A 26,573-nucleotide genomic window follows, 5' to 3' on the forward strand; every position below is an offset into this window, starting at 1 on the left:
CCCAGGTGAAACTCAAGAAGTCCAGCCCTGGGGCTGTTCACACTGTTTATTTGCTTCTCTGGGAAAGTCAAAAACATGGGGCCTCATCACACATCGAAAGCAGAGGGGGGCAGCAAGGGCACTTTAGCGGAGGCTCACGGCTCGAGGACTTGGGTGAACTCGAGGAGGAAGGGGGGTCCCACGGCCACTGCTCAGGTCACCTCAGAGAGGACCTCTCATCCCAGCCACCCAGGGGCGGAGCTGAGACGGGGACCCAGGCTGCCATCCAGAGCAGGCCCTGCACCCACCCTGCTGAGGTGGGGAGCGTCCTGGGCCCTGGGCACCAGGCTGCAGGCCCCTAGTGGAGGGGCCAAGATGGGGCCTGGTCATCCGCAGCCCATACAATTAGAGGGCCTGTGAGCATGTGCACGAATGTGCCTCTGGGGACAAGTGTGGCTGCAACCAAGGAGATGTGTCTGTACATCTTGGTGTCAGCTACCCCCAGGAGGGGAGCCCCCCCGCCTCTCACCCCTTCCAGTGAGGGGGAGGCAGGTGCACATCAGGCTGGGCAGCAAATGGAGGTCTCCAGCTGCAATCCAGGGGAAGCTCCCTGTCCCAGGCGAGTGGGGTGCCCTCCTCCACTGCCCGGAACGCGCCAAGCCCAGCAGAGCCGGCGGTGGGCCCAAACTCTGTGGTATGTTAGGGGAGACCCAGGACCCTGGTCCAAGCAGGCTGGAGAAGGGGCCAGGGGCAGTCCCCTAGGGTCCCCAAATTAGCACCAGGAGGATGGGGGGCCCAGTGGGAGTGGGAGCTCAGGATGGGGCTTGCATGGCCCTGCCTTGTGCGGGATGCATCTCGAAGACCCCTGGCCCAGCCCGGCCAGAAGACAGCACAGGGGTCACACCCTGCCTGAGTAGGGGGCGTGGCCCCAGGGTGCCCCCTTCCCATGTTCCATCGCCCACTGGCTGCGCCCAAAGAGAGCACTGAGGGGAGGGGCGCATTGGCTGGGGGTGTCCAGAGGGGCTCATGTTCATTCCAAGACCTTGAGCCAGGGCTCCCTGGAGAGGCACAGCCTCACCTCAGTTGCCCGAGATCCTGACCAGGCGCCTTGGCCTGGGAACCCTGCCACAGAGGCTGAGCGGGGACAGGGCAGGCTCCCAGGACCCCTGGCTCCCGGGGTCCCTCTCCTGGGGGGTTATCCCCTCAGGGACCTCATTGGAGGGGGCAGGAAGGCACAGGCAGGAGGCCCAGAGGGAGGTGGGCTGGCATGGGGCCGCGTTGAGGCCCTGGGTCACACCGGCCAGGAGCTGCCGCGACATGGGGGGCCCTCGTTTGGGGAGAAGCGGGTGTGTCCGTGTCTCTCCTACCAGGCGTCGGTGCACGGCTCAGTGGTTTAGGGTGTGTGGGGGGTGGTGATGGGATGGGGGACCCCTGTCCCTCTCTTTCCAGTGAAAGAAAACTCGGAAGGAACACGCGACAACACGGCAGGTCCTGGGCCTGTGACTGCGGGTGGAGGGTGGGCAGGCGCCGGGAGGGCCGGGCTGTGGGTGTCTGGTACAGAGGGCAGGGCCAGGGTCTGGGGGGCCGGGCGGGTCACATGATGGAGCAGCATTTACAGCGCTGCTTCTTCATATCGAGGTCCTGGGGCTCGGCGGCGGGAGCCTCAGGCCCCACCTGGTTCTCTTCCCTGGAGCCCTCAGTGGCCGGGGGCTCAGCCGCACTGCCGTTGGGCGGGGCAGGCTCCTTGGGCTCGGCTGCATCCTCGATGACCACCAGCTCTGCCGTGATGGTGTCCTGCAAACCCAGCACCTTCTGGGTCTCAGCCTCATCCTCCACGTTCTGGTAGCCCATAAAGATCATGGTGACTGGGGGCTCCTGGCCGGGCTGGATGCCAGGCGGGCCCGAGGTGGCCTCCCCAGGCTGGGCCTGAACGCCAGTGATCTCCCGTCTGGAGGGCGTGGTCCGGACAGCCTCTTCTGATGGCCCCCGGGTTTCCACTGCCCCAACCACTGACCCCGCCTCGTTCAGCGTGACCTCGTCTGCCTTGTGGATGAGTTCGTCCACCTCTGAGGAACTCAGCGGGTGAATCCCATTCTCTGCCGTGCCGTCCATGGCGTGGACCACTGGCATGGGGGGAGAGAGAGAGTGTGAGCTGGTTCCCAGACCAGAGGGAGGGCTTGGTAAGGCTGAGAGCCACCTCTAGGCTAAAGGGGAATCATAAACTAAATTACACCTTTAGAACCGACTGACAAGTAAAGCCCTGATTGGGATCAGTGCGCACGGCCAAGTTGGCACACAGAGGAAAATGTGTAGACACAAGAGCATGTGTTAGAAAACAAGAATAAATGAACTCGGATTTTATTGCCCTGCAGTGTGAAGCATTTCCATACTCCCCAGCCAACTTGCTCGCAGGCCATTACTTTTCAAAGTAGGTCTATTATTTTTTCCATTGCAAAGATGGTGAAAATGGAGTTCAAAGAAGGTAAGTAACAAGTAACTGGTCCAAGGTCACACAGCTGGCTGGGGCTGACCCTGCTCTTTCTCCCAGTCTGGGTCTATTTCCCTTCATGAGGATTTGCAGGGAGTCTGATTTCATGTGGATGATCTTAAACAAAAATTTAGTCCATTCACCCATCTTTTTTGTTTTCTCATCAATGCCCTCGAAGGCTATACATTTTCCTCTGAGTTACGTTTTGGCTGCAGCTCACGGATTACGTTAGGTCATTCTGTTTGAAGTGTAAACGTCTTATTATTTCCATTTTGACTGACTGTCTCTATAAGCCAAGATTTATTTAGAAGAGTGTTTTTAAACCTGGGAAAGAGGAGAACTGTGGTCCAAGAACACAGCATGTAAGATATAACATTGTGACAAGACATAGTCACTTTCTAAAATGCTCTACCTGTGTTTGACAAGAATATGCATCCTCCATTGGGCAGAGTTTTACAAGGACAATCAAGCTTGTTAAGCATATTTTCCAGATCTCTCCAGCTTTCATCATTCGTGTCTTTCTGATGTGTCATTTTCTAACCTGTGTTACAGTCTCTAAGACCGGATATCAGCACCTGGGAGGAGTCCCCACTGTGGTCTGACGCCAGCCCTGGATCACAGCCCTTCTAGAAGCACAGCTACCCAGCTGCTTAGGGTGGAGGGAGGGACACACTGAGTGCCCTAGGAACTCTCCTCCTCTGGGGCCAAGGGTCAGGGTTGGCAGTATCTGGGCTCCAGCCAGAAGGAAAGTGCTTTCCACTCTCGGTTTCCAAACTCCTGGGGAGGGGCATCCATGATTCAAGGCCTTGCAGTGACTCTGGGCTGGAGGCCCAGAGGGTGGGGTGTGTCCAGGCCATGCAGAACCAAGCTAGGTATTTCCCACTGGCCACTGCTCCAAGGTAGGAACCCAAGCCCTTGGCTGCCATGGAAACGGATCACCTTCCCATTGCTAAGCAACCAGAGTCCAGTCTGGCGGGTCTTGAGTCCCCAGGGGCTGGGCCAGGCTGGGCTCAGTGGCCAAGGTAAGGACCTTCCATGAGCACAGACATCTCTGCCCCTTGGCCCTTTGTGGCCATCCTGGGTCCAGGAAATAGAGCAGCTGGGACATGCCCAGAACCACACAGCTGGTGAGAACTGGAGCCAGGATTCCACCTGGGTCAAAGATCCCCAAGTACAGCAGAGCTGGGTTGTGACAGGACTCCTTTAATAACATCCTGGATGTTCCAGAGGCCTGAACCTCTAAGAACACAAGGCTCTGGGAATCAAAACCACAGTGAGATACCACTTCACACCCACTTAGGATGGCAATTATAATTTAAAACAGTCGATAATAAGGGTTGTTGAGGATGTGGAGAAACTGGAACCCTAATGCACTGCTGGTGGAAAAATAAAATGGTAATGCCACTGTGGAAAACACCCCAGCAGTTCTTCAAATAGTTAGACAGAATTCCCACATGATCCAGCAATTCCACGCCTAGGTATTACCTGAAATGAAAACATACACCCACACAAAACCTTGTATAGCATAAAACCAAAGGGTGGAAACATCCTAAACGTCCATGAACTGATGCCTAGATAAACAAAATGTGGTCCATCCACACACTGAACTATTACTCAGCCATAAAACATAATCATGGATGAACCTTGAAAACATGATGCTCAGTCAGAGAAGCCAGACACAAAAGGTCACATAGTGTATCATTCCATTGATGGGAAACAGGCCAGAACAGGCCAGTCCACTGACAGAGTGGGTTCGTGGTTGCCATGGTAGGGATGGGGAGGGATGGGCTTTCTATTTGAGGAACAAGATGTTCTAGAATCAGGTACTGAGGGCATACAACATGGAGAGTTCTCACTGGGTTGTGTGTGGAATTGTACGTGTGTCCTGCATCTCTGTCTCCAAATTCCATCTTCTCCTGAGGGCAGCATTTACCAGACTCGCTAATGGACCCTGGGGCTGAGCTGTGCTAATTTATACCTAACTGAAGGGATCAGCTCTGGGGACCTCAGGTCCTGAAGAAAGCAAATGCTTACCTTGACTCCAAATGTACCGTTAATTTTTTTTCTTTTGCTGCCCACGGCTTGTGGGGAGCACCTGGATACCTGGGGATATCTGACCTGACTCACCCCACCCTCAGTACCTGGGGATCTTAGTTCCCCAACCAGGGATTGAATGCAGGCCCCCCGCAGTAAAAGCACAGAGTCCTAACCACTGAGCCACCAGGGAAGTCCCTTAAAGGTTTCTTAAAATGCTGTCTTTAGGAAAGTATGTTTTCTTCTTTTTCTGGTATCACAGCAAATGTTACCCCAAACTTCCTCTCCCCAGGCAGGACATACCAAAAATGAACAAAAGTTTAAATGCCATGACCATTATGAGACGGTTGTCTAAATACTGATGGATCTCACAGTTTAAAAGAAAGTTTTCCTTAGATTTTTAAAAAAGAAAGTGAATTTTACATTCTGTGAATTATATGGGGGTGGGAAAAGGGACTTTGGAGCTTTCGCCCAAGGCTGCCTTCCCCTCCTATTTCCAGCTGCCAGAGAGAACCCTAAAAAACCCAAACCAGGTCTCAGCTCTACAGCCCTTCCAACACCACCCCCCTCCCGGCTCCTGCCACCCCTGCCAAGGCTCCCCATCCCCCACGCCCTCACTCTGCATCGGCTCCACGGGCTGCTCCACAGCCCCAGCCTGTGAACCAAATCCCACCCCAGGGCCTTTGCACCCACACCGGGTGCCCCCTGTGCAGCTGCTTCCCTTCTCTGTCCCTCCCCACCTTGTAGGACCTTCCCTTGGCCCCCTCTGAATCTCTAAGGGGGGCGTCTGTAGCCTTTACCACAACAGTAATTATTTAAATGAATTATCCTGCGAAGATATTTAAGCAGAATTTGAGCAAACTCCAGGAGATGGTGAAGGACAGGGAAGCCTGGCGTGCTGCAGTCCATGGGTTCGCAAAGAGTCCGACACAACTGAGCGACTGAACAACATCTGTGAGGTGGGGGTTGGAGGGCTCAGACCCCTGGCGCGGGAGCACACAAGATGGAGCGCACCTCACCCAGAGTTCGGCTCCCCAGCCCATCCTGGCGCTGGCCACGCCTCCAGACAGGTTCCGGGATGGAGGAAGGACCTGCCAGGGGCGCTGGCGGGGCGGGGGAGGGGCGCGTACCTTTGGTCTCGTCCTCGTAGACCTTGATGCCCTGAGGGAGGAGCTCCCGGGGGAGCACGGTGGTGCTGGACAGCACCCGGGTCTCCCCCGTCACCTTGTCCTTCTCCACCGTGATCTCCACCGAGTACATGGCTGGCACGAGAGGCACGGGTCAAGCCGCTGCCCACCTGCCCACGTGCCCCCCGCCGGGCTGCAGCCAAGCCAGGGAGGGGAGCCGGCAGCACAGAGCCAAGCAGCGGGTACCCTCGTGTGCCCTCGACGCGGCCCTCCTCCCAGCTCAGTATCCCTCCCTGGCTCCCCAGCGCCCACGGGCGTTGGGTCTGAATTCCTGGGCCACTCCGGCCGCCCTGCCCTGACTGCAAAGCCTCGATCAGTTCCAGGGAGGTGGGGGCGTGCCTGGCCCAATCCAGAAAGGATTCAAACGCAAGTGAGCAAGCCTGTGCCCCCCAGGGTTCTGGACACTCGCCCTCCGCACTGCTCTTGTAAGGCCACTACTGACGTGTCAACATTCTCATCCCTTCAACGTGGAGAGGGGACGGTCCCCTGGAAGTGTATGGAGCTATAACCCCTGAAGATTACATCCAACGGCCAGCAGCTGCCCCTGTTCTGCAGACAGGTCGCCACAAACACCACAAGGAGACGGAGACGCCTCCTGGCAGTGAGGTCCCCAGGCCCCCTCCCTCCAGGGAGAGCCCCACATCACCACGCCCCAAACCCCTCCCCGACCTGCCCCTCCTGGGTCTTCCCATTTCTCACACGGACACCTTTGTTTTCCCTCCTCCCTCTCTTACCGACCCTACTACCTCCCCCATGCCCCAACCTGTCCATCTGCAAACTCCAGGGTGCTGCTTTCAAGACTCCCAGAACCCACCCACTGCTCGTCCTCTACGGCCCCTGCTTGGAAGAAGTTGCATCCACCCCCACTATCCCTCAACCCCCTTCACCGCATCCCCCACACCATCCCTCAGCCCGACACGCATCTCCTGAGACCCCCACAGCATCCCCTACCATGCCCCACCATATCCCCCTTCATCCCTTTCCTTCATCTCTCACCATCCCATTCATCACCCCCGCCCCCACAATACCCCTATCCTCCACCGTTTCCTCTCACCTTCCCCCCACCCACTATACCCATCATCAACCCTCCGGGACCCGCCCCCCCGCCCCCCCCCCCCCGCCCCCCCCCCCGCAATCCGCTCCGCCCACAACCTGTTCTCCGTACAGCCGCCAGTGGGCGCCTGTGAGCTGCGAGCAGGCACGCCCCTGCTCTACCCACCCCCAGCTCTCTGCACCCCGACAGGGGCATGGGCCGCCCCCGTCCCTTCCTCGCCCTCACCTCCTGCCCCTCCCCCTCGCTCATTCCACTCCGACCAGCACGCGGCCCCTGCCACCCACCGGTGCCCACAGTCCAGACTTGACCTTTGCACTGGCAGTGCCCCTCTGTCTGCATGCCTTGCTACCTCACTTCCTTTATCCTTGCTCAGATGTCACCTCCTAAGTTAGACCTCCTCTGAGCCCTGTGATTCAAATTGTGCTCCCCTCCAGCTCCCTATGTTCCACCTTGACCCGCATCAGAACACCTGCTGTAAGCCTGCAACCCTCTTGCCAGGCTCACAGCAGATGCTCAGCAAGCACTTGGAGACTGACTGACTGAATGAAGAATGCTAGGTATCACCACGTCCCTATGCAGCCTAACACCCCGCCATCAGACATAGTTGGGAAGGTTGTGCATTGCTCAAGGTCACCAGCTGGGGGCATGTAGCTTGGTAATTTCTGCCCACTTGTCTGACACTGAGGCCTTGAGGGTGTCCCCTCCTTCTCTACGCTTCCCCTGCCACCCTCTCCTTCCCTGAGTGTCATTACATCCTGGTCTTCAATCCCCTCTGTGGTTTTGTGCCTCCAAATTTACTCTAATATCAGCAGCTACAAGGTTCTGCTATTTGTCATGACTTTAGTCACTCTCAGGATTAGATTTGTGCCAGACTCTGGGCACAAGGTCACTACAATCCCCACCACCACCAGGTTCCAGCCATCAAGTGATCAAGCAGGGATTTGAACCCAACCTTATTGAGCACTGAGCACTAATCCCAATTCTGCCCTGCTTGGTTACCTCCAGGAATAGGGTGCTCACTCCCTCTCCTGAGGCAGCCCAAAGACAGTGAAGGAGGGAAAGTATGCAGCGAGCATGTGAGCCTGTGCCCACCCCCGCCAGGACCCAGAGCAAGTGGCAATGTTAGGGAGATAGAAGCCAGGAGGGGGCATCAGGTTAGAGCCGCCATGCGAGGGGGCCCGTCTTCTCGGGGAAGCTGGGCCAGCTTGTGACGGGCGTGCCAAAGCAGAGGGGGCACCCGGCCCCACCCAGGCTCAGATCTGTGGCCTTGGTCCAGCTGCTCCCCACTAAAACCACAGACCCCACCCGGTGATGCTGATGGTTGCATCTGCACCAGGCCTGGCCCGTCAACCCGGCCCCCACAGGGCCAACACTCAGCCCAGGACAGCAGCTGGACATGGACCCCAACATGGGGACAACCCACCTGCCTTCATCATGGTGGAGCCGTCGACTGTCCTCAGAGGGGTGTTGGAGATTTGCTTCTCTGCTCACGATGGTGGTGGTGGGGGGAAAAGAGTGAAGAGAGATAGATTCAGAGGGGAGATCACATAGGCCCCTCCCCCAAGATGTGGGACTTCACCCAGACACATGGACATCCTCCAGGCACCTGGACGCCCCTCACACACTTGGACTACCCTCCCACACACTCACCCAGATACCTGGACCCTCTCCCTAACGCATGCATGCACCTGGACCCATCCACACACGTGTGCATGCCCTGAATACCCAGACACACATGGAATCACTCTCCGCAAAAAGAAAACACGCTTCAGTCCCATAGTCCATGACCCATCTCTTGGTCCAAATGATTTTCACAAAATCCCTGAGTGGCCTTCATGGATTTTTTTTTTAATTATTAATTTTTAATTCCACAGAAGATGAGGACACAGACTCTCCTCATGAATAATTGACTCCTGAAAAATCAGGCCAGAGACACTTCTGACCATACCTCCAGTCCTGGCTGGTGGCGCTCCTTCCAGGCTCTACACACAAAAATAGACATGCTGAATATATATTTTAAAATATAACTTAGTGTTAAGGAAATTTTAATATAGCTAATAAACCATTATAGTTAACTGTACATATTGAAGTGTCATGAGTACACGTGAAGTATTTGTAAATGTGTACATCACATACCTGTAATAAATTTGTAGGTGGGGGCTAAAATCTCTCCCAGAATTCAAACTCTGGGCTTTTTTCTTTGTTTCCTGGATGTCAGTCTTCCACATCTCTGTGTGTGTGGGACCTTTGTCCTTTTTTTTTTTTTTTTATGGCCGTGCCACGTGGTTTGCAGGATCTTAGTTCCCTGACCACGGACTGAACCCGGGCTCCAGCAGCAGAAGCACCAAGTTCTAACCACTGGACCACCAGGGGAACTCCTCTTTGCCTTTTAAGTGGTGCACAATCTCCAGGACGGCCAGGATCTTGATTTCTCATCCTCACTGACCCCATTTCACAGATGGGAAAACTGAGGTGCCCACTTGCCCTGGAGCCCAGAGCAAGTGGGCATGGAACCAGGGCTGGGCCGACCAAGGCCAAGCACTCCAGGTGGAGAGTATGAACCCACAGTGGGGCTAAGACTTCAAGCAGATGTGCCCTTGCGAAGCCTGCTTCCTCATCTGTAATGCAGGTGCTACATCAGTCCACCCAGGGAGCTTGTGAAAATTCGATGAAATGATGTTGAGGGGCTCTGGGCCCAGCTCAGAGTCTGGGTTTGCTGAGCGCAATGACAGCGCGAGCCATTAAGCTATTTCATTATCACTTTTTAGCAACAATAACACCTTAAAGGGGCTTCCCTGGAAAGAACCCGTCTGCCAATGCAGGAGACGTGGATTCGATCCCTGGATCGGGAAGATGCCCTGGAGAAGGAAATGGCAACTCATTCCAGTATTCTTGCCTGGAAAATCCCATGGACTGAGGAGCCTAGCAGGCTCCAGTCCATGAGGCCGCAAGAGTCGCACACGACTTAAAGGCACCCTTCCCCTGTCTGCCATCTCCTATCTGGCCACCAGAGGGCGCCAGGGCCCTGCCCGCCCCTTCCCTAAGACGTACCTTTGGGCGTGCCCACCGGGGTCTGCAAGAAAGAAAGGGGAGGAGTCAGGGGTGTTGGCGCCCCCTTCCGCCGTCCAAGGTCCCACCGGCCGAGGCCCAAGCCTGAGGGGGGCGTGGTTCAGCGGTGACCCCATTGGAGGGGCCGTCTCCTTCTGGACCCATCCCCCACCCCGCCCTAGCCTGTGACAGCCAGAAACGCTCCTGCCTGCTCAGAAGCTTCCAGGGGCTCGCAATGCTCCCAGAACAAAGTCCAACCCTTCCTGATGACCCCCGGGGCCTCTTCCGCCTCTTCCCACCCCTGGCCGGCCTCCCTGGCCTCCTGGCTCTTCCGTGAGCCATGTCCCTCCACTTGGAAGGCCCTTCCCGGATTTCCGCTTGGCTGGCTGCTTGCTCAGCCCCCATGACCACCCGACCTAAAGGTGTCTCCCCACCCCCATCCCGGGTTGTCCCTCAGGTTACCATGTCATTTACCGGCCAAGAGATGGGCCAGGAGGCAGTTATACTGAGGGGAGAGGCCATGCCAGCACTCAGTCTGCGCTCAATCAACCTCACTGAAAGCCCCCTCTCAACTTGAGTCTGTTCCTAGAGAACTCTTACTCAGTCTTCAAAACCCATCTCCTCCAGGAAGCCTGCCCAGCTCTCCCATGAAACAGACACCTCACTGGGGACTCCACAGTGCCCTAAGCTTCCCCAGGATAGGTCCTTACACCTTCCTGTGTTTGCAGCTGATTGATACATGCACATCTGTCCACTTAAAAACAGCTCAAGAAGGCCAAGGTCTGGGACTACATCCTCCGGTTCTGCCCCAACCAAGCCTTGGCAAATAGTGAGGGTGGGTGTGTCAGCTCCAGACTGAAACTATCATAGGAGCAGCAGGGCACACAGCAGGGATGTTCCCTGGGCTGCAGCTCACCGGGGAGGGGGAAACAAGGATAGGTTGGGAGAGAGGAGGCGTGCCCCATTGGCCCCTCGAGTCCTAAAGACAACAAGGGTGGTCGGGAGACTCCTGAATTTGCCTTAACATGCTGCGGTAACCACGAGCTCAGGTCTGGTTTCACCTGAGCCTGGCATACACGTCACAGCCTAGAATTAACAGCTAAGCCTAGTAAAGACTACTCCACTGTGTGCCCTGAGCCAGTCTCTCAACCTCTCTGGGCCACAGTCTTTTTCATCAACTGGGGATGCGGCTCCACCTGAAAGGGCTGCATGCAGATAGACAGGTGATACCCAGTGTGTTGGTGAACCTAGGGAGGATGACAAGCAGGTGGTCTTCGGGGAAGACCCTCTACCCATGAAACGCTCGTTTTTCACTGATTTTCTAAACACCAGTGACCCCCCTGTCTGGTGGGGAAACCGAGGCCCCGGGAGGCCAAGCAAGGCGTGCAGGCGACGCAGCTGGGATGTGGCCAGGCTGGGATGTGGATGTGCACGCATTTGGGATGTAGGGCGCCCCCAGCCACAGCCCCAGAGGCGGTGGGTGCTTCTGGACCTCGGCCAGTAGGGTGGCGCCCTGGAACCTCTTACCTGCTGAGAGTTGGGCACAGCCTCGGCTCTCTGGTCTTCCGGGGCGGGGCGCAGGGCGGGGCCGGGGGCGGGGCTCGGGGCAGCCACGCTCCCCCTGGCGGTGGCAGTGGGCAGCGCATCCGTGTTCTCCAGCTCCTCGATCTCCTGCTCCAGCCTGGGGAGTGTGCACGAGGTGACCACCCTGCCGGACACTTCTGGAGCCCGGCACCGCCAGGCACGTCCAGGAGGACTTTCTTGACTCGTGTGTTTCCTAACGACCCTGCGAGGTGGTCTCCTTCGCACTCTCAGCGGGGAAATGGAGGTAAGTAAGCTGCAGACCTGAGACCCAAACCCAGGCCGGCCGGTCCCTAGACCCCTGGGCCGCCCGAGTCACTGTTTACTCCTCTGTTCACTTCCAACACACTCTTCTTTTTCCACTCAAATACATTTATGTTTACAGGAAGCTTTATCTCTCCAGGGAAACTGGAAAAACCATGTCACTTTCCAAGTTTTAGGAGATAATGGTGCTCATAAATGCAGTAAAAACAAAGCTGGCATATTCAATCCTGCCCCAGGCATCACCTGCCTACGCCTTTGGGGTGCAGGCACTCAGGACCCGGGAGATAGGAGATGTTTTCCTTGAAGACTCAGTACAGACTGGGGAGGTGGGTAGTCTGCAGCCCCCTAATAAACTGAGCCCAGCTCAGCAGACTGGACACAGCTGGGGTCAGCCTGGAGGGCTTCCCGGAGGAGGTGTCCAGATGAAGACACTGATCAGGGAAAATGCAGGTGATGGAACCACCCAAGGAACGTGCAGCCCTGAGGGGAAGAAAGCCAAGGCCCCCCGAAAGCCAGCCACACAGTTGGGCTCAAGAGATGCCCTCCTCACCACCCCCTACCCAGGGTTGCACCCAGCAGGATGGATTGAGCAGAAGCCCACCTCATCCAACCCCCAGGGACTGGTAATTCCTACTGACCATCCTTCCCACCTGCAAGTGCCTCTCAGCCCGCTCAGTCCTGAGTGGCCCTCCAGGCCACGTCTCAGCCCAGCCTCCTCTGGGCACATGCTCCCAGGTTGGGGAACTGAGGCCTGGGGAGGGGACCCCAGCCAAGCTGCCCCCACTTTCTTCCAAACTAAATGCACCCAGACAGGATCCTGAGGTCCCCACGGGCCAGCAGGCCAGGGTGCCACAGCCAGCACATGCCTTTCAGGCCTCCCCTGGCCAGTGGACATTGGAATTTTGGCTGTCACTTCCCTCTGCCTGACCCCGCTGCCCCGGGAACTGAGCCCGGGCCTCCCGCCCGGCTGCCCGCCTGCTCGGAAACTCCTCGGTGCTTTTGTCCCAGGCCAGGGGGATGGTCACTTTCCCCGGCCTGCCCCCTCCCCCAGCTTCCTGCAGGCCAGCTGTGGTGCCTCCTGCCTCCATGGCTGCAGGAGCGCTGGGAAGACCAGCTGGGCTGGCGCCAGGAAGCCTCGGGGGAGACTGCATCTCCGTCCTCAGAGACCTGTCTTCAGAGACCTCCATGGCCCAGACCACTCACCCCTCACCCCTGTGTGGCTGCGGGGTTGGGGTGAGGAGGGGTCAGGCGGGCAGCACCCACCCCCAGTCACTCCCCAGCCCTGAGGCTCGCAGCTCCCCACCTGGAGATGGACTCCTCCAGGTGCCGCGCCTTCTGCTCGTCCTCCTGCATCTGTCTCCTCATGTCCTCATCCCCCTCCGAGGCCGAAGAAGGCGTCCCCTCCAGCAGCCAGCGTTCCCGCAGCGCCTTGGACTGGGGCAGTGGGCACCAAGGTCAAAGTCAGGGTCAGGGTCAGGTGAGGGTCTGAGTTGGGACTGGAATCAGGATGGGGGTCATCTCAGCCCTCCTGCTCCCAGCCCCTAAGTCCTGGATCCGGCTGAGGCAGGGGTCCCTGGATGCTGCCCCCCTTCCGCCCCCCCACCCCAGCCTGCCCACCCCCAGCCGAGGCTCCGCCCGGACCTTCAGGTGCTGCAGCTGTCTCCGGTCGTCCTCCAGCTGCCGGCGCCTGTTCTCAATCTCTGCCTGCCTCCGCCGCTTCTCCTGCAGACCCCGCACACGGTAAGGGCAGGCTGGGGCCGCGGAGACCCCATAGCTACCGGGACTTCACCCACGCGGGTCCCGCTTGTTCTGTGAACAGCACCCACTTGGCCCACCACACCCCCACCTGCACCCAGCCTGTTCCCCCAACCTCCCCCACCTTGTCCCTTCACCAGGAAGGACTACCAGCCTCCCCCCAACTTCCCCGAGCCTTGCCACAAGTGCAAGTTCCTTGCCCTGCCCCCCCCCCACCCCACCACTGCAGGGGAGCTGCCCAGGGGCTCTGAGAAGCTTCTCAGCTGGAGTCCACATGCTGAAGACTAAGGGACGCTCAACGTTTTAATTTTGTGGGGAGATGCTAGCAGGCACTGAAGTGTCCCATACTACACCTGGGATCTGAGTCCCTGAGCCCCAAGCTGGGTGTGGGGAGCACCTGAGGCCCTGGGTCCCCCCCAATCTCCTCCCCATGCCCATCCCATCCTTGGGACCTGGAACAACTCACTGCAATGGCCTGCAGCCGCTCCTGCTGGGATGGGGTCTCTGCCACCAGGACCCTGGGAGGACAGAAAAGATCAAGTGGGGGGGTTGACCCCCAACATTGCTTTCAGAAGATCCAGTTCGAATTCCCACTCTATGCCTTCCTGCCGGGTGAGCCCGAGTTCCCTTCTGCCAAATGAGATCGTTCCACAGCCCCCTTGTCCCCATGCAAGCTTATTCCTGCATTATTCTCCCACAAACCCTCCTGCCACTCCTCAGGGCAGGGACAAGGGACAGGACAGCTGAGGCCCAGTCCAGACACCTAGGGATGGCTTGGGAAGGGGAGGGCATTGAAGCTAGGCTCTGAATGATGCATAGGAGTTCCCTGAGAATAGAAGCCTGGAGTAGAGGGTCTCTTCCAGACTGAGAGACTGACCAAGACAGCCCCTTCCTCATCCTTCTCCAGCTCTGGGAGGAACACTTGGAGGAAGAGGGACCCTCCAGCTCCATCCCCCACCCCTTGACTGCCAAGTCCTCGATGCTGTTCTGGTATTTCTGGTGTCTCCCTCACTGGCTGCCTCTGGAGTCTTCCAGAACCCCAACAGCTCAGAGAGAGCTGTGAGCCTCCCAAGAACACACAGCAAAAAAGTAGCAAAGCTTAAATCCAACCCCAGATTCTTTCTTCACCTCACCCATGTTTTGCTTGTTTCTTTCATTTTTTATTTTTGCTGCACCATGAGGTTTACAGGATCTTAGTTACCCAGCCAAGGTGAGGGTCTGGAAGGATTGAAGCCAGCCCTGGCAGTGACAGCACAGAGTCCTAACCACTGAGCTGCCAGGGAAGTCCCCCATCCATGTTTTCTGAGAGCCCACCCAGTGCAGTATTAGCCTTAAGCTGGTATGCAGTAGGAGTTAGATAAATGCCAGTGTTGCCAGATGCTCTTAAAGGGACAGGACTTCATGCTGTTGAGGATCTGGGGACTTCAGAGAGGGCACGGGACCTGGAAGATAGGTCCTCCTCCTACCCCTCCCCTTGATCCCCTGCATCCCCCTCCCCACCTGGGGTGGAGGGGGGAGGAGCTTTCAGAACCTGCCCCCTCCCTTCCAGGTCTCCTGTCTCTGGAAGCTGCACACAGTAGATGCAGAGTGAAATGGTCAGATGAATGATGCCCTGAACATCTCCTCCTCCTCAGGGTAACCTCGAGCTTCCAGGGGGTGGAGGGTCCTCAGCCTGAGTGGGGGGCTTCCAGACCATCTGCCTCAAACCCCTGATAAACCACAGGGCCACTCTGGGAGGGACTGACTGATGGGAGGCCTCATCTCATATGGGAGGGCCTGGCAGTGGGAGCCAGACCCCCCCAACCTGTTCCACTCCCCACCTCCCCACCGCCCCCTCCGTCTGCCCCGACCCCCTTATCTTCACAGGCACTGAAATTACAGACCATGCTTTGGACCCCGCCCACCCCCAGCCTTGACTCAGGGCCCAGAGCCACCCCAAGGCCTCCACACTCTCTGCCCCTCTGGCCTTCATTTCCCCATTTGCACATCCCAGCTCTGGGCCCTCCTGCTATGTCACCCCCTAAACTGTGGTTTAGAAGGGAAACACTGTGCAAGGTCTACCCCAGCCCCAGCCCCTGTGTGCGTGCACACACACACACACACACACACACACACACAGACCCTGTAGCTTCTCGGTGGACACCCATCCCGGGGCAGCAGTGACCCGGTCACCCGCCTTACTCGGGTCTAGTTTCCTGGCCATGCTGAGACCTGTGAAGTCATCTGGCTCCCATGCTCCGGCCAGGTGACCCCACCCAGCTCCTCCCTTCCTGTGAGGCAGCACCTGCCCCCCTCTGCCTCCCAGGGGCCCAGCACACCAGCCGCACCCCTGCAGCTTCCCCTTCTCCTTCCTCAGGGAGGCTGCATTCAGCTGGGTGGAGTTCAAGAAAGGTTTGGTCCAGCTGTCCAGCTCAGATGCCCTTTCTGAAGGGCCAGACCAGCAGGATTTCTGGGTCTGCCCCATCACCTTGTGTCATACAGACAGGGTAACATGCTGTGCTCCCCAACATGGGCCCATCCCCTCAGTTTTTGCAAACCCCCCACTCTCCAGCCCAGCCCAAGCCTCTACCATCACCTGCCACCTCCCTGAACCCTGACAGCCCACAACTAGAAGCTGCTGCTCAAAATGAGAATCCAAACCCATCATTCTCCTGCTCTCAAGTCTCCTGGCTCCCATCACCCCTTGAAAGCCCACCCCCTGGCATAGCCCAGCCCCCATCCTCTCCCCTGCCCTGGTGCCTGACCTCTGCTCTCCTTCCCGCTTGTGCTCACTCTGTTCCAGCCACCAGGACCTCCTGTGGTACCTGCCCTGAACCAAGTTCATTCTTAGCTCAGGGCCTTTATTCTTGATGTTCCCTCTGCCTGCTATGTTCTTCCCATAGCTGGAAACTGAGGCCCAGAGAGTGTGAGTCACCTGTCCAAAGTCACATAGCTACAAAGTGGCAGAGCTGGGATTTGAACCACAGCTGCTCAGCCCCAGGCTGTACCACAGGCCTTCCCTTTTCGCACAGCTCTAGTTCAGCCTCCAGGAGCCCACCCAGGCAAGAGGCAGAGTTGCAAGAGGGAGGCATAGCAGCTGATACCCCAGTGTAAGCAGGGCCACAGAGGGCAGGGGGACCAAGCTGCCTAACACTGGGTCCCCACCCTGGAGGGGTGGATAGGTGGCCATTGAGGCTGGATACAAGGACATAGAGATGGCTGTGAGGCCAGCTCGCCAAGCTGGAGACAAGGCGGGCAGTGTCCTTACTGGGGCGGCCAATCCCTGCAGGGCCAAGCCAGGGCAGGGGAAGTTTAGACACAGTGAGGAGAGGCGCTGGCCCAGGGAGAGAATTTCCATCTCTCTCCACCCGTCTCCAGTCTCAGCCCCAGGGGTGCAGTCTGTGTGCCCCCCCTCAGGTGCCCCTCCCCAGGCCTGGGGTCGCCTGAGCCGCCCCACCCTACCCAGCCCCTGGGCTCAGCCACCGCGGGTGATGGATGGCTGAGCCCACGGGAGGCGGTCGCCCTGGCAACCGCGCCATCCCCATGGCAACGCAGAGGCCCGCTGGCGCTCAAGGGTGGGGCCGGCGCCGAGCATCTCCCACCCCCCAGCCCGGCGCTAAGGGGCTGAGGGGCTGCCTGCCCGGGGCTTCAGGGATTGCCTGCACCGGGTGGGACCCAAATGGCAACTGGGTCTCGCCCACCCTTGCGGCAGGAGGAGGGCTTCCAGGTCTGGTGATAGGGGCGTCCACCCAGGGAAGGGCTTCTATCCGGGAAGGGTCTGAACCCGCCCTTGGCACGAGGCAGCCAAGGTCAAGCCAAGATAGGGCTCGAATCATAAATCGGAAAAACAAAACAGGAGGCTGGAACTCCCTAGCAAATCAGGAATAGAATAGGAACCATGTTCCACGGGCGGGTCTGGAGGGAGCTAAGCGTCGATCTCCCGAAGATCCTGTGAGGCACGTGGGATAATTATGGCCGTTTTATCAGTGAAGGATCTAAATGGTGAAGTGAGATCTGCACCCAGACAGGCGGGCAGGCTCCCGGGCGCAGGGAGCGCAGGGTCTCCCTGGCCTGGCTGCGGTGGGGGTGGTCAGTGGGGTGGTCAGTGGGACCCCTGAGAAGCTCACTTGGGCTCAGTGAGTAAAGCAGAGGCCAGATCACAAACTGTTTGATTTACACACTGGGCGGAGAAGCTGAGTTTGGGCGGAGGCTTTAGGGCAGCTGCCCCCCTCTGGCTGTGTGACCCGGAACAAGTTACTTGTGTCTCTGAGCCTCCACTGGCTGCGCTGGGCTACGGGCCACAGCTTGCAGCTGCTGAGGAGGGACAAGCCCTAGGCCAGGACGCCCACCGTCAGCGCGCGCAGGCGTCTGGTCCCCGCGCGATTATATTTACGGAGCTTGGAGCAGATTCTGGGCTCCAGCGGCCTTGTGGGCGGCTCAGGACTCGGGGAGGGCGTCGGCTGCAAGCGCGTGAGATAATCGTGGTCCAGGAGATGAGCTAATGAGACCCGAACCCAGCAAGCCCGGCAGACGCCTCAGCTTTGCAGGCGCTTATTTTTCAAAGGTCCAGAGAGGTTACACAACCGGCCCAAGGTCACCCAGGGGCCAGGAGGGTCCAGTGTGGGAGGTGGGAGGTGGGTGTGGGGGTTAGGGGTCACACTTGTCCTTCCAGAGCCCACGCCCAGCAGCTACAGCCAGAATGAGGGGGTCCCTGTCCAGGCAGGCGTGGAGCCCAGTGCTGGAACATTCCTGTGCTAACTGAAAGAAAACAGCTGACAACGACCTCGGCCATGGGTGGTGGTGGGGGGAGGCAGAGTCACGCGGGGCAAGGGGTGGAGAGGTGAGGGGAGCCCAGTGGCCTCTCCCCACATTGAGTGGGGGATGGAGTTGGGGAGGCTGGTTCCCAGCCCCATCCCTGGCCCCTCCTAAGCACCAACACCTTCCTCGCTACAGATCCGCCACAGTTCCATCACCCTGAATGAACGTCAGCCTCTCAGCAGCCACTCAAGCCCCTGTGTTTGCCCCTCACCTTTCCCCTTTCTCTCCTTCACCTCCAATCTCAACTCAGACATAGCTGCCTCTTTCAGGGAGCCTTCTTGGGTCTCTTGCCCTCATCAGGAAGGAATTCTTCTCGAAGCCCCTCAGCTTTCAGCACAGGTGAGCCCCTAGGACCACTGATGTCACTGGTGAGGTAGACAGCCCTTGAGGCATGGGCTTTCCAAAAGTTTCCAGGCAGAGAGACATCACCACCAAGGTGGAGACAGCAGTTGCAGCAGGCCACAGACCCAGCAAAGAAAAACTGTTGCCTATTAACCTAGGATAGGGGGCAGGGGAGCTGGACCCTGCCCGGGCCCTCACAACAGAACAGGGCAGCAGGGCATGAATGCCTGCCCACCCGCAGGGCTGCGCCTCCTCTGGCTTCCAGTAAATGCCTCTGCAGCGACCAGCCCCACAGACCTGCATCCCTCCACTTCCAGCGCCTCAAAACATTCCAGGTGCGATCCCACCTCAGGGCCTTTGCATGGACTGTGTCCAGACCTGGGCCACCCCTGCCAGGTCTTCAAGGGGCTCCTGGGGCCTGTCTTCAGATGTCACATCCTTACTCCAGCCTCCTCTGACTCTAATTAACCCCAGCACCTCCAACCCCCACCCCCCAGCCCTTATCCAGAAAATCTAGTGATTTTATTTTGTTGATTTCTCCACAAGGACAATAACTGTCTCTTTTTGTCCCTGCCATGTCCCCAGTATACAGCAGGCACTCAATAAATGTCCACTGGGTGAGCATGTGTGCTAGGGTCCTTCCATTTCCAAAGGAGGCCCCCACCTAAGGGCTCCCCACCTTTGTCGCACTCCCTCCATGCCCCCCCACCCCAGACCATCTGTCCTGTGATCATTTTTTTTTTTTTAAAGAAATTCACTGTCACATCTTGCTGCTGCTGCTGCTAATTGCTTCAGTCATGTCCGACTCTGTGTGACCCCATAGACGGCAGCCCACCAGGCTCCCCCATCCCTGGAATTCTCTAGGCAAGAATACTGGAGTGGGTTGCCATTTCCTTCTCCAATGCATGAAAGTGGAAAGTGAAAGTGAAGTCGCTCAGTTGTGTCCGACTCTTACCGACCCCATGGACTGCAGCCTACCAGGCTTCTCTGTCCATGGGATTTTCCAGGCAAGAGTACTGGAGTGGGGTGCCATTGCCTTCTCCTGTCACATCTTAAATTCATCCAAAATAGTACCTGGGCTCCCCACATTCAAGAGAGGACAAAGAACAAGCCCCAGCTGCCTCAGAAGTGACTTACAAATTAATAAAGGAACAACCTAAGTGCCCACCAACGGATGATGGATAAATACAAGGTGGTCCTTCCATACACAGGCGCTCACTCAGCCCTGAAAAGGGGTGGAGCTCTGATGCTCACTGCCAGGTGGACGGACCCTGAGAACACGGTGCTCAGTGAGAGAAGCAGACACGGAAGGACACACAGGGTGTGATTCCACTGATGGGAAACATCCAGAACAGGCCGATCCACAGACAGGGGATTAGTGGTTGTCCAGGTTTGGGGGAGGAGAAGGCAATGGCACCCCACTCCAGTACTCTTGCCTGGAAAATCCCATGGACGGAGGAGCTTGGAAGGCTGCAGTCCATGGGGTCTCGAAGAGTCGGACACGACTGAGCGACTTCACTTTCACTTTCATGCACTGGAGCAGGGAATGGCAACCCACTCCAGTGTTCTTGCCTGGAGAATCCCAGGGACGGGGGAGCCTAGTGGGCTGCTGTCTATGGGGTCGCACAGAGTCAGACACGACTGAAGCGACTTAGCAGCAGCGGCAGCAGGTTTGGGGGATGGGGTGGGCAGTGAGTCCTGGTGGGAATGAGGTTTTGGGGGGTTGACGGAATGTTCTGGAATTAGAGGTGATGGCTGTACAACTCTGCATGTACTGAAAACCACTGAGCCACTTTAAACAGGTGCATTGTGTGGTGTGTGAATGATCTCAAACAAGCTGGTAAGAATAAATATACACACAGATACAGCAGAGATGCTGATTGTTTCACCAAGGGCCATACTAGGGGGTGAGGCAGCCACCCCAGGGACATCATAAGGTCCTGCCAACCCTGCTCTGAGGCTCTTCAGGATTAGCAGGATCTGAACACAACCTGACCTGGTCATCGCCTGCCCACTCCCTGACAGCTGTTACTAGAAGCCCCTGCCAAGCCTTGCTGACCCCCCACCCGCGCCCCCACTCACCCAGACTGGGTTCCCAGGCAGGCCTGCACTCACTCTTGTCCTTACCTGTCTTCCCACCTCGGGGCCTGGGTCGGGCTTCTCCTCCCAATACCTGGCCCCGTCCAGGCTGTCCCAGGGATGGTTCTGACTTGTCCTGAGTTCCTAGTTGAAACCCACAGGCAGGAGACAGAAACCACATCCCAGATCTCCACTCCTCAACACCACAACCTCTGCTCAGCCATCTCACGCTCTACAGAAACCCTCTGAAGCATGGTCTTGATGACCCCTAGCCTCCCAGCACGCCCAGGGACTGGGCTGTCTCACCCTGACCAAGCCCCCATCTCTGTAGGCAGCTCTGACTATCACAGAGTTCTGAAGTTGGGTCCACGCCCACCCAGACATGGGGTCCTGCCACTTCTCCTCCAGATACGGCATTTCTCTGCCGGCTGTCCCCAATGGCCTGTCGAGGCTGAGTCCTGAGCTGCTTCTCCCTGCTCCCTGCTCTGGCCCCTTAGCCACTGGAGCCTTTTTCTGGTGCCTGGGTCAGCACCTCTCTCTTCTGCTCAGACACCACCCATGGCTCCCCAGATGAGCAGTGTAGGCCCAGGAGGACCTGGCCCCAAGAGCACAAACCAAAGAACGCTCTCTTCTCCCTACACTTTCCCACCTCTGGTCCTTTGCACAGACCAGTCTTTCCACCTGCTGCACCCTTCTGCCTGCCTGGGAAAACTTTTAAGTATCTTTTACAAAAAAGGTCCATAATAGAACAGAGCAGGAAACCTTTCCCAGACCTCAAAGAAGACCCTCCACAGGCTCCCCCAGACCCCTCTGATCCTGCACAGGGCTACGGTAGTCAGCAGGAAGTGTTTCTTAAATGACCAGATGAGAGACTTCCCTGGAGGTTTGGTGGTTAGAACTTGGTGCTTTCACTGCTAGGGCCCAGGTTCTATCCTTGGTAGGGAAACTATCCTGCAAGCCACATGGTGTGGCCAAAAACAAACCAACAAACAACCCCAAAAAAAGCAGATGCCAGGCTTCCTGGGTAGAGAAAGGATGGAGGCAGTAGGGTCTCAGACTAGGGGAAAGGTGAGGAGACATTTTTTCAAAAAAGTCAACTCGTTTTCCTTCATCAAAACCTGAAGTCTCTGAAGATGGGCCTCCCCATGGGGCTGAGACCTCCCAGGATGCTCCATTCACCAGATGAGAAAAGTGAGGTTCAGAGAAGGGGGCGGCCTGACCAAGACCCCATGGTGGGTGAGGAAACCCTCTCCATGCCCACAGCCACAGAGGGTTCCTGGCAGTGGGTCAAGAGTAGATGGCCCCTGGGAGACCAGACCACAACAAAGGCCACCTCTGTGCGACCCAATCGGCCAACCAGGCTGAAAAACTGATGTCTGGATACCTAGAACCACCAGTCCACAGCCCCTGGACAAGAAGGTGCAAAGGCCCTTCCTCAGCCCCCCTCCCCAGCACCAGAATGCCTAAGAGCAAATGCCAGCATCACCCTCTTCTGGCTGTGTGGCCTCGGGCGTGTCCAGTCACCTCTCCGTGCCTCAGTTTCCCCACCTCACAGGACCAAGTGTGTCCACGGGAACAAAGCATTCAGAAAGGGGCCCAGTACACAGCAAGCACTCAATAATCGTCAAGTAAATGTCACATCTGGACCTCTTAGGCCACTTTCCTGTCTTCCTGCTACCACCTCTAGGATTATCGTTATGTTCTTCCCTTCAAATCCACTCACTGTTTAAATCCAACCCCTTTGTTTTCAAAGGAAATGTTACCAAGGCTGAGAAAACCAGAAGCCAGTGCCAAAACCATCAGAGTAAAAACACTTTAAAAAAAGATACCATGAAAATAAAAACTTGTTATTAAGTTCTATTATCACTAGATACTGGTTCTGCTTCTCATTAGAGAGGGAGACCAGCACATGCAGAAGGAGCATTAAGGATGCAGTTAGCACCCAGTTGAGCTGATGATCTCTCTAAAACTGTTCAGGCCTCAGGATGAGAAGGGACCTGATGAGTCCTGACCCAACTGCTTTCCTGCCCACTACGGGGCCCGAACCTCATGCTCACCAGAGAAGATGTGGACATCTGAGACGGCTGCTTCCAGCTAAGGGGCCAGAGGAGCAGCCCCTCCCCTGGGGCCACCAGCAGACCCTCCCCATGGCAGGATGCACCCAGCTCCCTGTCCCCCAGTTCCCGGCCCCACCCTTGTTCCACCTTTAGAGCACCACCTATCGCCCCCACTGGCTGGTAAGAATTCTTACGTTCTCAAATTAGTGGAAATTTGTTTAATCCTTAAAATGATGAAAATCTGTAAAATGCTAAACGTCTTTTTAAAAGAAAGTTTCCAGCATTACCATCTCCTGTGATGGCGGAATCCATGGAAACGGAGGGAGGTAAATGACTGTGCCCTGGTGGGGGCTGTGATCCCATGAAGAAGGACAGAGGGCCCGGCAGGTGTTCATGTGGGGAGCAGATGGAGCCCCTCCCCACACATCGTCAACTCCAGCGCTGGGGACTGGCTTCCTTGCACGGCTACTCAGGCAGTTAATGCCAAGTCCCGTCCCACACCTGCACCCAGAAAAACCAGGGATCCGCCTAATGGGGAGACCCTGGCACCACATCTGACTGTGACCAAGAAGGCCTAGGGTCAGGGCGGCAAGCACCCAGGAGCCCTCTGTGTGCTCTGTGGCCCTGGGGTTAGCGGTTGCCCGTCTCTGGGCCTCCGTAAACCCGTGGAAAATGAACGGGTGGCGGGAAAGGAAACAATGGGGTCCATCCTGAATATCTCATCTCATTCCTCTGCTCTGGGTGGGCGTTTCCTCTGTCTACACGCCTCCTCCCCCAGGCAGCCCCCTCCTCAAGGCCACACCCTGCCCAGGCCAGCTGTCTGGAGGCCCAGAGGCTCCCTTGGGCCCCTGGGAGCACAGCAGATAAACAAGTGAGGGGAACATAGAAGACAGGTCTGGGCCCCTGCTCCCCTGAGCCCCTGGCTGGGCTCCCGGGCCTGGCAGGGCCTTTGTCTGGGTTTTCAAAAGCAGAGGACATAGGGTGTCGCCTTGCCGGGAGGTGGGGGCAGGAGGCAGTGGCTCCCACCCAGCTGAGGGTGTGGTGGGTCACGGGTGAATCCCCGGAGGAAAGTTGCAGGCTTGGAAAATACACCCTGTGGGAAGGGCCCAGGAGCCAGCCGGGTGGGCTGGTGGACCTCCATGTCTGGGCCCGGGGCAGGGTGGGGATATGGCCCAGAGTGGGGCAGTCGCTGGCCCCCGCATAGGGCAGGGGGGGCTGCAGGACGCCAGACATCGCCTTCCCAGCCCCTGCCCATGTAAACACACCCCACAGCCTCCCTGCGCCCACCTGTGGGAGTAGGGGCGTGGGGGATGCCCTGACGCCAGGAACAGAGGACCCGCCCCGTAAATGACCAGGCAAACACACTGGGCACCCGCTAGTGCAGGGACCGCCGCTGTCCCGCAGTCCTTCATCCAAGCCGCGGCACACAGCCCACTCATCCACTCCTACCCCGAGCCCCGGGCTAGCAGACTCTTGGCTACATCATTAGGGGCCCCACCTCAGAGACACTTTCGCCAGGAAGGGAGGGGACCGCAGCTCCGCTGTTGGAAAGCACAGGGACCCCTGGGCTCACACACATGCCAGACCCGGAAGCCTGGAGCAAAGCCCACTAGAAGCCGGGAAATCGGGCGGCTGGACCCCCGCCTTAGCAAGGGCTCCAGACAGCACTTGAGGTCCTTGGGGAGGGCAGCCAGGCTACGGAGGACCGGCCGGTGCGCGTCCAGGGCACAGGGCGCAGCGAACGCAGGCCGGGGCTGGGAAGCGAGCTCCAGGCCCGGCGGTGCAGTGAGGAGGGGTCGCTCCGCCGCCCCAGAAGCAGGAGGGCCGCAGCCCGCCCGGGGCACGAGGGCGGAGGCACAGTGCGTCCCCTCCCCACACTCTCACGCGTCCCGGCCGCCCCCAGCCGCCGCCGCCCGAGTCCTCGTGAGCCCGTGGGCCGCCGGGGCCGGGTCGAGGGGGAGGCCTGGGGCGGGCACCGCCCAGCCCGAGTCCCTCCCTGGCTGAGCGGGGGTCCCGGGAGTCCCTCGCTACCTCCCCGCCAGCGCTGTGGGGGCGAGAATCTGGGCCTCAGCCTCCAGGGCGCCCCTGGCGCGAGCGCGCTACTCACTCCATCTCCCCGCCGAGATCAGTGGGTCCGCGAGGCCGGCGGCGGGGGCGCGCGGGGGAGGGCCGGCGGGCTAAGGCCAGGCGGCCGGGGCTGCGCGGCGCGGGGGCGGCGGCACCGGCGCGGGCATCGCCCCGCGCGCGGCTGTTTATTGTCCGCGCGGTGGCGGGCGCTGGGGGTGGGCTGGGCGCGCGCGCCGCCGCCGCCGCGTTTCACTCGCGCCCCCTCCCGCCGGCTCCTCGCCTCCAGCCGCCGCCCGCCTGCGCCTCCTGCCGGCCGCCGCCGCGCCCCGGCCACCGCGCGCCCTCCCGCCCTGTCTGCCCGAAGCTCTGGCCGCCCTGACCCATTCATTCCATCTCGGCGCGGGTCTGATTCTCGTGCCGAGCCGGTCCAGGCGCCGGCCGGGGATCCAGCCTGGCCGCCATCCACGCCGCCCCTCCCCGGCTCCCCGGCCAGAGAGGCGCGAATGGGGACAAATCGCTCGGGGAGGCCCGGCAGGCGGCTCCAAGAGTTCACGGTCCCGCTGCGGACGGAAGGTCCTGCCGACCGGCCGCGGAGTGTCTGGAGAAGAGCGTCCGGGTGGCGGGCGCGGCGAGCGCGCAAGGCCGGCGATAGGACCGAGCCGGGCCCGTTCGAGGAGGAACCGATTGCTGGTCTTCTGAGCACTGGCGAGGCTTTGGGCCTGGCCCTACTTTTGGACGAGGGTTAAGGAACTTAATCTGCCCCATAGCTCTCTCGGGGCAAACAGGCCTGTGTGGTCAGAGTGAGTGAGGGGTCCGTGGAGGGAGCAGGGAGAATTCAGACTGTTTTGAGGGCACTGGGGAGCCACAACAGAGTTTAGAGGAAGAGAGGGTCACCCCGGTTTATGTTTGCAAAAGCCACTTGGCCTGCAAGGTGGGGAGCAGATAAAGGGGCGCTAAGGGGAGGGGTCTTGGAGTCCAGAAGCGGCTGAACAGGGAGGGACCTGGTGGAGGCTGGGCCAGGCTGAGAACCAGGTAGATTCTGGATGGATCTTGAAAGGTGGTGCTGCAGATGGCCACGGGATGGGATGTGGGATGACAGGCATCATTGGTCCCCTCTCCGGCCTGAGCTACTGGAAGGACATGTGACATGAACAGGGCCTGGGGAACAAAAAGGAAACACTGGCCAGACAGCTGGATCCCCAAGGGGGAGGCCTGGCCTGCACTGGAGGGGGGCACCCCAGGGGGAGCAGGTGCGGGCAGCTGAAAGAGCCAACTCTGTCCCCTGCCCTTCCCTCTGTTCCCTGTGGTCTATCTTGGGTCCTCCATTCATGTGGACCCCACGGATCAGGAGGGAGGCAGACTTGTCTTAGGACACTAGCCCTCAGGCTCTGAACACATTTACTCCGTAGGGCAGTTGCGGGGGAGCAGAGAGGGAGGTTCTTTTGAAGTACTTAGGGCTTTTGTAAAACGATTCTGCTCAGTGGTGCTCAGTAAATGGCTGTGTAAAGGAACTGTGGTGCTGGAGAAGACTCTTAAGAGTCCCTTGGACAGCAAGAAGATCAACCCAGTCAATCCTAAAGGAAATCAACCCTGAATATTCATTTGAAGTCTGATGCTGAAGCTCCAATACTTTAGCCACCTGATGCAAACAGCTGACTCATTGGAAAAGACTGAGAGCAGGAGGAGAAGGGGGCAACAGAGGTTGAGATGGTTGGATGACATCGCCAACTCAATGGATGTGAGCTGGACCAAGCTCCGGGAGATGGTGAAGGACAGCCTGGCGTGATGCAATCCATGGGGTCACAAAAAAAGAGACACAACTGAGCAACTGAATGACAAGA

At 58.2% G+C, this 26,573-nt stretch overlaps 1 protein-coding gene across 2 annotated transcripts; it reads right to left on the reverse strand.

Moving 5' to 3' along the window:
- Positions 1 to 32: 32 nt before the first annotated feature.
- Positions 33 to 24,973, reverse strand: PALM (paralemmin). 2 transcript variants are annotated; one of them, XM_027546692.1, is made up of 9 exons: positions 24,773 to 24,973; positions 13,857 to 13,908; positions 13,277 to 13,357; positions 12,939 to 13,069; positions 11,318 to 11,471; positions 9,794 to 9,815; positions 8,166 to 8,225; positions 5,632 to 5,763; positions 33 to 2,102 (listed from the first exon to the last, which is right to left on the reverse strand). In XM_027546692.1, the coding sequence occupies exons 1-9, from the start codon at positions 24,775 to 24,777 to the stop codon at positions 1,573 to 1,575; spliced, it is 1,167 nt and encodes a 388-aa protein (XP_027402493.1). In that variant the 5' UTR covers positions 24,778 to 24,973; the 3' UTR covers positions 33 to 1,572. The 2 variants fall into 2 exon arrangements, with proteins under 2 accessions (XP_027402493.1, XP_027402492.1); XM_027546691.1 differs by lacking the exon at positions 5,632 to 5,763 and having other exon boundaries at positions 24,773 to 24,876.
- Positions 24,974 to 26,573: the final 1,600 nt, after the last annotated feature.

This window comes from Bos indicus x Bos taurus, chromosome 7 (assembly GCF_003369695.1).
Source record: "Bos indicus x Bos taurus breed Angus x Brahman F1 hybrid chromosome 7, Bos_hybrid_MaternalHap_v2.0, whole genome shotgun sequence".
NCBI classification, from domain to species: Eukaryota; Metazoa; Chordata; class Mammalia; order Artiodactyla; family Bovidae; genus Bos; species Bos indicus x Bos taurus.